The sequence below is a fragment of the Belonocnema kinseyi genome, chromosome 5 (assembly GCF_010883055.1).
Source record: "Belonocnema kinseyi isolate 2016_QV_RU_SX_M_011 chromosome 5, B_treatae_v1, whole genome shotgun sequence".
Taxonomy (NCBI): domain Eukaryota; kingdom Metazoa; phylum Arthropoda; class Insecta; order Hymenoptera; family Cynipidae; genus Belonocnema; species Belonocnema kinseyi.
The window spans coordinates 69254225-69263698 of NC_046661.1; the positions used below are offsets into that span (position 1 = coordinate 69254225).

At 33.1% G+C, this 9474-nt stretch overlaps 1 protein-coding gene across 3 annotated transcripts in view; it reads left to right on the plus strand.

Moving 5' to 3' along the window:
* Positions 1–9474, plus strand: part of LOC117172831 — a 241228-nt gene that overhangs the window by 90249 nt on the left and 141505 nt on the right. For all 3 annotated transcript variants that reach the window (XR_004467064.1, XR_004467063.1, XM_033361076.1), the window contains exon 2: positions 291–506. Coding sequence is in view for 1 of the 3 variants with exons in the window: in XM_033361076.1 (XP_033216967.1) it covers positions 291–506 (216 nt within the window). In the remaining 2 variants the exon portion in view is untranslated. The remainder of the gene's footprint in view (positions 1–290; positions 507–9474) is intronic.

Genomic DNA, 9474 nt, shown 5'->3' on the forward strand with positions numbered 1-9474 from the left:
ATATTGCCATGGTGAAAATTGGGGAAAGGAAATTTCGGATAGGTCTGTGTAGGATTTTCTTTTATATTCTGTCGAGATGCAGATATAAGAGAGGTCGGAAAAGGAAGAGAAACGATTGAGGAGCGCCGGAAAATGATATCGATAAGAAGTTTTCACCACGGAATAAAGATAACCTCAGTCGATCTTAGTATGCAGGTTTTTGTAAAAGCGTCTGTGCACAATATTTCATTATCCTCTCTTATGTATTAGGTTTTAAAGTTACTTAAAAATCAATTACTGTTTGTTCACAGTTGTGTGATTGTCCACAAGAACTGTCTTCAGAAGTTAATGATTATCGTGTGATGGGTTGGATGACATTTATTTTTAAAACTGCTGTAGCTGCTGGTCTCACTTACTGGACAACGGTTGAGGGTGTCTGGGGTGACTGCGATCAAATAGAGAAATTATATTATAGAATAATTACTACTATTGATCCTGTACTCCCAGGCAGGTCAGAAAGCGAAAACGTAAGCTTTTTCAATTATTACTATTTAAAATTAGTATCAATATTAGTATAAAGTCTGGTCTGAAAATTACGAAACTAAAAATGTCAGATTTCCACATGTACTTGATTCTCCGTATAGCGAAAAGTTCAGCGTCTTTAGTGACCGGTAGTCACTGTTGTTCCTAATTTTATAGTTTTTCTTTAAAATTACCTACGAGCTTTCAAAGCGTCATTTACTGAACTATTTCTGGTGCCATTTTCAAAATAAAAGTCATCTACCTGATATATAAATGATATAATATTAAATAGAGAACAACAAAATTAAAACCTTAATTTTGAAAAAGTATTTAATCCGCTTTTATCATGTGTTAAATTCTGTTCCCAGATTTATGCGGCATTTACTGGACTATCTGTAAAAAGTAGATATTTTAGGAAATGGCTTACTTACGCATAGCCAACACATCAGAATTCATAAATTTTAATCTTGTATGTTGTTTGACTTTAAAAAAAATTAATCTAATTCAGCAATTTCACTTGATTATACTCTTTAAGCAGCGAATTTTAGCAAAGCATAAAATAATCTTCATTGACTGGAATGGTAATATGTACAATCAATTCTTTAATAAATTGCGCAAAGTATTAAATAAACACGGGACAGTTTTAAGCTGGTGAATGGTAACCTAGGAAATATCAATTTTCTTTCACTCTTTGGCTTAATGAATATTTGTCGTAACTTGAGTTTTCTTACTAATTGTATTCCATTTTTATAAAGAATGGCAGTTGGAAGAGTATTAAATATAAATTAAACCATTTATTCAAAGAAATCGATATAAATTCACTGTGACCAATTTTTTCTGAGTTTGAACTTAACTATGGTAACTGTGCTACGGTCGGTAAGATGGAAACCACAAGTACCATAAAGTGTTACCATGGACGGATAAGAACTCAGAGAATACCGATCACACAGCGTACAGTCCCATGTTAAAGAATATGAACTTAGTAAAGTAAGGAAGTAGCACCATCTAGTGGAGATAGAACAAACTACAGCTCTATTCCGGCAACCCCTCCACCCCGCTCCTCCACTCATACCATGAAAATTATAATATATTTTTTAATTTAGATTTACTGGAAGAATAATTCACATAAATGAAATGGTCTGCTTGTGCAAATTATTTTTCCCATAATTGTAAATGAAAAAAATATTTAACCAGAGATTAATATAATCAATCAGTTGTTATTTACATGTCCGCCATGTTCCTATATTCCTGATCTTCCCCTTCTATCACACAAGCATCAACACAGACGCCACCTAGGGGAGATAGAAATCATTAAAAATCGTCCACATTTTAGCCTTAAGACTGTACCTAGTGTGATACCGATGAAATACCAATGCTCGATCATTGAGAAACTACAGTTGCAGACTATACCGCTGTAGAATACTTATAGTTAAGATTATAATAAGTGGAAGAACAGATATACAGTCAGACATATTGTAACCGACAGTGTCTGACTAGAGCTACCACCTAGAGTTTATTTAACAGGCATTATTCGTACCCCTGAAAGGTCAAGAGTAGAGATGCGCGGTTAGTCATGAGTGGCTATTAGTCATCGTATGCCACAGCGAGGCTAGCGAGTATCAAATAACATGGAACCGATCGTGCTTTTTCGTAAATCGCCATATACGTGAAGATTCGTGAATCGCCATTTACTTGGGAATTTTATAAACTTCCAGCGTATATAAACCCCGATTCTTCTCTGCAGATTTGTCTTTAGTCTCAATCAGTTATACTGTCCACTCGATCTATGTGCAACAGATCACTTTTGACAAAGTCGCGCACAGAAAAAACTGAAGCTTCCAGTGGAACCCATTTTTGGTTCCAAAGGAGCTGTAACAAAAATGAACCCCATTTGCTGAAAAGGAACCCAAAACGATAAATGAGCTATAAATGATATCACAATTGGAATTCGAAATGATCTCAAATTTAATTAAGCCAATTCCTAAAGAACCTATTTTTCGCTTTACCCACTTGGTTATTATTTTTAATTAATAAGACAATATTTACCTTAAAGCACACATGTCATCGAACTCTAATGAATATAATTAACCTATAATATTTATTAGCACAATTAAAATAGATATAATGGATTGATAAATATCATTTGCAGGTTATGTAGAAAACTTGTATATATAAAGGCTTATTCATATCAGTGCTCCCAATCTTGAGAACTTTTTGAACTGCGCTTGTGTCGCGCCGGTAACACGATTAGTTACTGTTGGCACGCTGACTTTGAATAGTATCGATATTCAAATGTGATATTTATAATAAATAATGATTAGGAATAGTATTAACAGTAATTTCTTAAGGGCATATGATACTTAGAAAATTGTCGATTTTACCAGTTTTAGATTTCCCCGGCTTTTTTCTAGAATAATAAATATATTATCTTAAAAATTTAGGAAATGAAAGCGAACATGCTAACGGACGTCCCCACCCCCTTTTTTGTAGGTTAATTTAAAAAAGTTTTAATTGAGCAAAATTTGATTAATTTGCATAGCGCTTAGGAAATAGTATCGATTTTTTCAGTGTTAGATTCCCCGGATTTTTTCCTAGGATAAGAAATATTTCGAGGTTATGTGTGTTACAATTCACCCGAGCGTTACTTCCAAACTACACAATATTCTTGGAGGAAAACTTTGGACTCACAAATAAACATAGTAATTAATCTCCCGGAACTAACCTTGTTTGCAGGCAATCCAAAAAGTTTATTTCATAAATAATTTCGAGATTATTGGAAAGGCAGAGATGAAAAACGACGTAACCTCACAATAATGCATATGCATAAAATTTTTATTAAGCACAATAAATTTTTGTTGTTATTATTCCTCAAAAAAGAGTCTGGGGACATCCGTTATAATATTTTATAGCATCTCCCAATTCAGTTTTAAAAAATTTCCATTTTTGTGGAAAAAACCCGGGAATACTGTAAGTATCACATGCCCTTCATCCTAAAATAAGATTTTGAAGTGACAGATGAAAATTCAATTCGATTTTAATTTTAAAAAATCTTGTTTTATCTGAAATCAAAATTAAAAACGTTTTTTGGAATAAAATCATAATATTTTGTCATCTGTCACTCAAAAATTCTATTTTAGGATTAATAAATCACTTATGAAGTATTTCCCTATCATCATTTATTATAAATATAACATTTGAATATTTATATAATTTAAAATGCGCGCGCTTAAAGCAACAAATCGTGTTACTGGCGCGTCGCAAGTGCAGTTCAAAAAGTTCCCAAAATTGGAAGCACTGATTCATATGCAAGGAAATTGTCGTCTTAAGTCATTGGTCGGTAAACTTATTCCTTATGCTCACATTTGTAAATTAGTTTAAGCTGCATATGGAGTATAATTTTTCATAACTTTTAAGAGTAGGTTAAAAATGGGGTAGCTAACCTCATTTTAATCACAAGCATCGATTGTATTTGCTTTACAGACATTTTCTGTAAATCACTAACTTACCAACCCGACTTTGCAAGCGGTGGTCTTGTGAATGGGCTTTGACGCTGTTAATGCTGTTTATTTCATGTGCGCTCTAAACGAACCCATTTGGGCCTTTACATGTATCTGTTGGAGCTCAAGTTCCAAACGACACCAACTTTCATTTGAGCCACAACATGAGTGTACACCTAGTTTTTTCTGAGCGTACTTTAAAGTTTAAACTGAAACTAGTTACCGTGTTCGGGTCGATTACTAAGTCTCGTTAGCTGAGACTTTCGGTCGACGTTCATTGAGTCTTTCTCGAGTAAATTCCGCAGTTTTTACGTTCGGGATAAGAACTCAAGTGAGGATTGGGCAGCTGTTTAGGGCCCTGTATCGCACTACTAAATTGTGACTCGTGCTTGTGTATTATAGTTCACTAAACAAACATCCGGTAGGGTTTCGTCGTTGCCCTACGATAACAACGAAGATTTAATCGACAACGCAAGTCTTTCTCGCCCTTTCTTGAAGAGAAAAGGTAAATGTATGTTTATATTTTGTAACTATAAATCTGTTCTATGACTTTGTAATAAACTACTGTTAATCTGAACATCTATATTTAAAAAACAATAATTTAAAACACTGAAACTAACATAGTTCCCATAGAACTGAAAAGTCACAACGTACCCACAAACAAAAACAAATTGTCAGGCCTTACCACCCTGACATAATCAGCACTCTGGTTCCTCTCTCTTTTCAAATTTTCATTCTACCCTCGCCTATTTGCTCGGGACACGACAGCTGATTTGGTGGCAGTGGTGGGATTGTCACTTCTGTTTAAATTCAGTGTTTTTTTATTAACAAATTTCACTTCAGTGTAATTTTAAGATAACTATTTCATCAGCAATTTATTATTTAAATTTGAAATGACTCTAATCACAACAGTGATACCAAGAAAAAGGGGTATAACTTCATTAAAACCTTTAAATTTCAATCCTCTCATTCAGTCTTAATAAATTCCCACATTTAAATTCCTGCAATGCTGCAGGCTGTTCAAATTATTTTTTGTTATTTAAGGAATCAAGTGTGCCCAATCATTATTGCTTTTTCCGAACTCAACGAAGGCAGTCGGTTACGAAGTGATAGGTACGCGTTCCCGATCAGACTGTTTATTTATATTTCAGCAACGCTTTTAATCAGTTCATGATTAATAAAGGTGCAGTAATGCATGATAGTAACTAATACAGTTTCCTACACTGCACCGCACCGGTCACAAAAGCGGATAGAGAATTTCCATCAAAATAACCCCTCGTGTACATATAGATCAGACATGCCCAAGCTGGAGAAATTCCCGCCAGCCACACATGTTTTCTGCTTACTACTATTTCGGTTGGAGAGCGACAGAGGTGGTAGACGCGTGCCTAACGCTTCTCTCAGACCGAAGCAGCACCGCAGATACGAAATATCTGACAGGGTACTTGGGGCGACTAACTTTTCAATATAAATTTGTAATAGTGAATAGAGTTTTAATTATTTCATTTTAGTATTTTTACATTTTTTGACAATAAATGTAATTAAAAAGAAAATTGTAGAAAGTTTTTCTTTTTTGTACAATTGTGAATTGTTGAATATTTTAGTATCACCGTTTTTTACATTGTGCATATAATGTATAGAAATATTGGGTGATAATTTTTGCCGTATAAAAATTTATTAACATCATGCACAAGGTAGAAATATACGTTACATAAATGAAATATAATTAAAACATCTGAATCCTATTCCGTATCAGTAAATTCAGATATGTTATACTGAACTGAATATTGAACTGCATTATTTATATTTAGAAAAGCATAAGTGGGAGGGAAGATGGAAGGTAATTATAACTTTTTTATTTTAAATACACCAGTGATAAATAGGTATTTAAAATGACTCTGCTTGAAAGTATTATGTGAAATCTCATCCTCAATGGCTGATTTATTTGTATTATTTGTTAAACATTCAAAAGTATCAGTCAAACACAACTGTAATATTAAAATATTGAATAATGTAAAATAAATAAATTCTTTGCACAAATCTCATTTAAATTACATTATTTGAAAACGAATTTAAACATGCTGAAATAAAATAATTAAAATTCTAGTCACCTTTACAATATTATATTGGAAAGTTAGTCGCCCCAAGAAACCTAACAGATATTTCGTATCTGCGGTGCTGCTTGGGTAGGAGAGGATGGCATCTAGGCATGCTTCTACCACCACTCTCGCTCTCCAGCCGAAATAGTGGGAAGCGCAAAACATGTGTGGCTGGCGGGAATTTCTCCATCTTGGGCATGTCTGATATTGATGAATTTATTCTAACTTTCGTGGCCATGTCATGTATTAGTTCCAGCAGTCTAACCTTTTCCACTTTTTCTACTGTACGCTGAACGCAACTGTCAGTCAGTGATCAAGCGTAATTCTAGTCAGGCCCTGTGCGTAAGCAGTGAGACTGTCTACACATCACCGTCTTTTTATACTGAACGAACGAGGAAACTTGCGGGCAGTAATCTACGTGTCTTTAGCCAGACAATCCATTTGATTTGCAATAAACATTATTTCATTTAACCTAATGCGTGCATAAATTCAATCTTTGAAACAGAAACTCATTTTCTACATTGGTTCTATGAATTGACTATTCTGTGTCTGTCCAACTATCTCTATTCATAAACATTCACTTGCGTTTTAAAATAGACATCACCAAGTGATTGCCACCTTCTTTAAAATCCCTAACGATCCAAATCCAACTCAATTTACTGGTGATATCAAGCACACACTCAGTGAAGCCATGGTTACATCCATGGCCGAGTGTTTTGCTGTACAACAATGAATCACGAACATCCCTTTTTATGACGGGAAAAAATGCCCGTTACGGATTTAATTCAAGACATTCTAAACGGAGAATCATCGGTACCTGGTAAGTGCAGCACGAGATAATATTCACGGAAAAAGTTTTAACACAAATTAAGGATTTAGGCAAACATTTAAAACAACGTTTTGCCCCCCCGCAAAACTTACGTGCGGTATCTGCATGAAATCTCTACTATTAGAATAAGACGAGAAGAAAATGTTAGTGAATTCTTTGATCGCGTGACTCTTTTAAAATCGGGAGCGCAAGCTGCACTCGAAGATAAATACCCCAATGTAGATTAACTCTTAGCCCCTTTGAACGACTTTTCTCTCGAAGCATTCAAACGCGGTTTGACAGGAAGCGTATCAGGTTTAGCAGAAGCACGAGACCCTTCTATTTTTGATATTGCTTTAAAAGTTGCGCTCGAATACGAGGCTAGACACCAATTAAATCCTCACTGCCGAACGAGTTATTATAATGGACAGAGAGCCGACGAGCGTAGTCTGAAGTTGCGCACGGAGCGTAGCTTCGGCTCCCTCGTTTGCGGAGAACCGCCGCATGGGGGGAAGTAGTGGGAGAGCCAATTTGAATGTTTTTGGCTGTGATGAGAAGACAGCACAGAGTAAAATAAAAAAATAGAGCAACAAATTATACGTTGTCATCAATGTGAATACAAGGTGGCCCCTGGACCTGGAAATCGGGAAATGACGGTGAATACAGCTTTAATTTAAACCGTGTTTTAAATAATTAGTTAAATTGTTGTATTTTTCAATTATAATATCATTAAGTTCAGAATGCGTATTTTGAAAATCTTTCACTTTGAAAATGTTCTATTTTAATTTTTAACCGTAAATTTTTATTTAAAGAAGTTTAAAATGCAGTCCTAAAGACTTAAAAAATTAAAAGTTAGAAATGTTTGAAATAGATGGTTTAGGAAAAAAAAACATTTTTAGTCGATCAAGTGTGGATTTAAATTAATAAATAATTTTTCAATTGAACTGTACTTTAAGTAATAAAAAGTAAATAATAATTGATTTTTGAACACAATTCGGAAACAGTTCATAATTTTAGAATCTCCAGATTTAAACTTAAAAAATTAAACTGTTTAAATTTGAATATCTTATTAGAAAAATTTAAGCACCCGATTGAAACTTAATTAAGTATTTTCAATTTTAAAATAGCTTTAAAATAATATATTCGTAATTAAAGGGTTTAATTTAATTTCAAATATTGGTTTAATGTAAAATATTCCATTTTTAAACCATTAATTTTTAAATTTTTAAATTAAGAAAATAAAAATGATCTAATATTTGGAAATATCTGACTGTTCAATTTTCCTACGAATCTTAAGGAAATGTGTTTTATTCTTTTCAAGCTTTTCACAATTCTTAACAATCTTCAAAAATATTGAAATCATTTCATATATTTAATTAAGTATACATTTTTTCAAAACCTCTAAATATTTCTTGAACTTACTGGAACTTTTTCTAATGATAGTAGGTGTTAAATGGTTATTTATACATAACAATTCAACAATTTGAGTAATAAATTAAATTTTTTCAATAGAGTAATTAAAATTGTAACGTTTAAAGTTTAGCTTATTGTTTAGTTTTGTGTTTTTGATTTGTAATTACGAATTTTAAACGAACAGTCAGATATTCCTAAATATAAAATAATTGTTATTTTTCTTAATTAAAAAGTTTCAAATTAAATCCTTTAATTACGAATATATTATTTTGAATTTAAACAGTTTATTTTTTAAAGTTTGAATCAGAAAATTCTAAAATTATGAACTGATTCCGAATCGTCTTGTAAAATCAATTATTATTTACTTTCTAATGCTTAAAATACAGTTCAATTTAAAAATTATTAATTAATTTTTTTCAAATTTTATCGACTCAAAATTTTTGTTTTTAATCCTAAAACATCTATTTATAAAATTTCTAGTTTTTAATTTTTAAAGTCTAAAACTGCACTCTAAAATTTTCTAAATACAAATTTACGCTTAGAATTAAAATAGAACTGAATGATATCATGATTGAAAAATATAAAATAACAATTTAGCTAATTATTTAAAACACGGTTGATATCAAAGTTGGACAGATTTATTTTCTAAAAATTTGTAATATTCCTGCTCAAAAAATAAATTCACTGTCATTTCCCGATTTGCAGGTCCAGCGGCCACCCCGTATTTGCATTAATGACAAAGTATCATTTCGCTCTATTATCTTTTTATTCTACTCAGTGCTGTCTGCTCATCATAGCTACAGACATTCAAATGTTCGCGCGCCTCTCCCACCACTTCCTCCCATGCGACGGTTCTCCGCAACGAGGGAGCCGAGACTACCCTCCGTGCGCAACTTCAGACTGCGCTCGTCCGCTTTCTGATCATGAACCTAGGTGTAATCAACATGTTCACGGGATCGTATTTCTAGCCCCTGTGTCCGTTTTATGAGAACTTCGACTACACATAAAAATCCGTAAATGAGCACAGAGGAATAGAAACGTCATACAAGAATACAATTCCTGATCAAACACGAACAAATGTCGATGCAAAATTTAATTGAGAATCCCCAGCCGTAAAATTATAAAAAAATAAAACAAATGAACCGACAGTCATTTA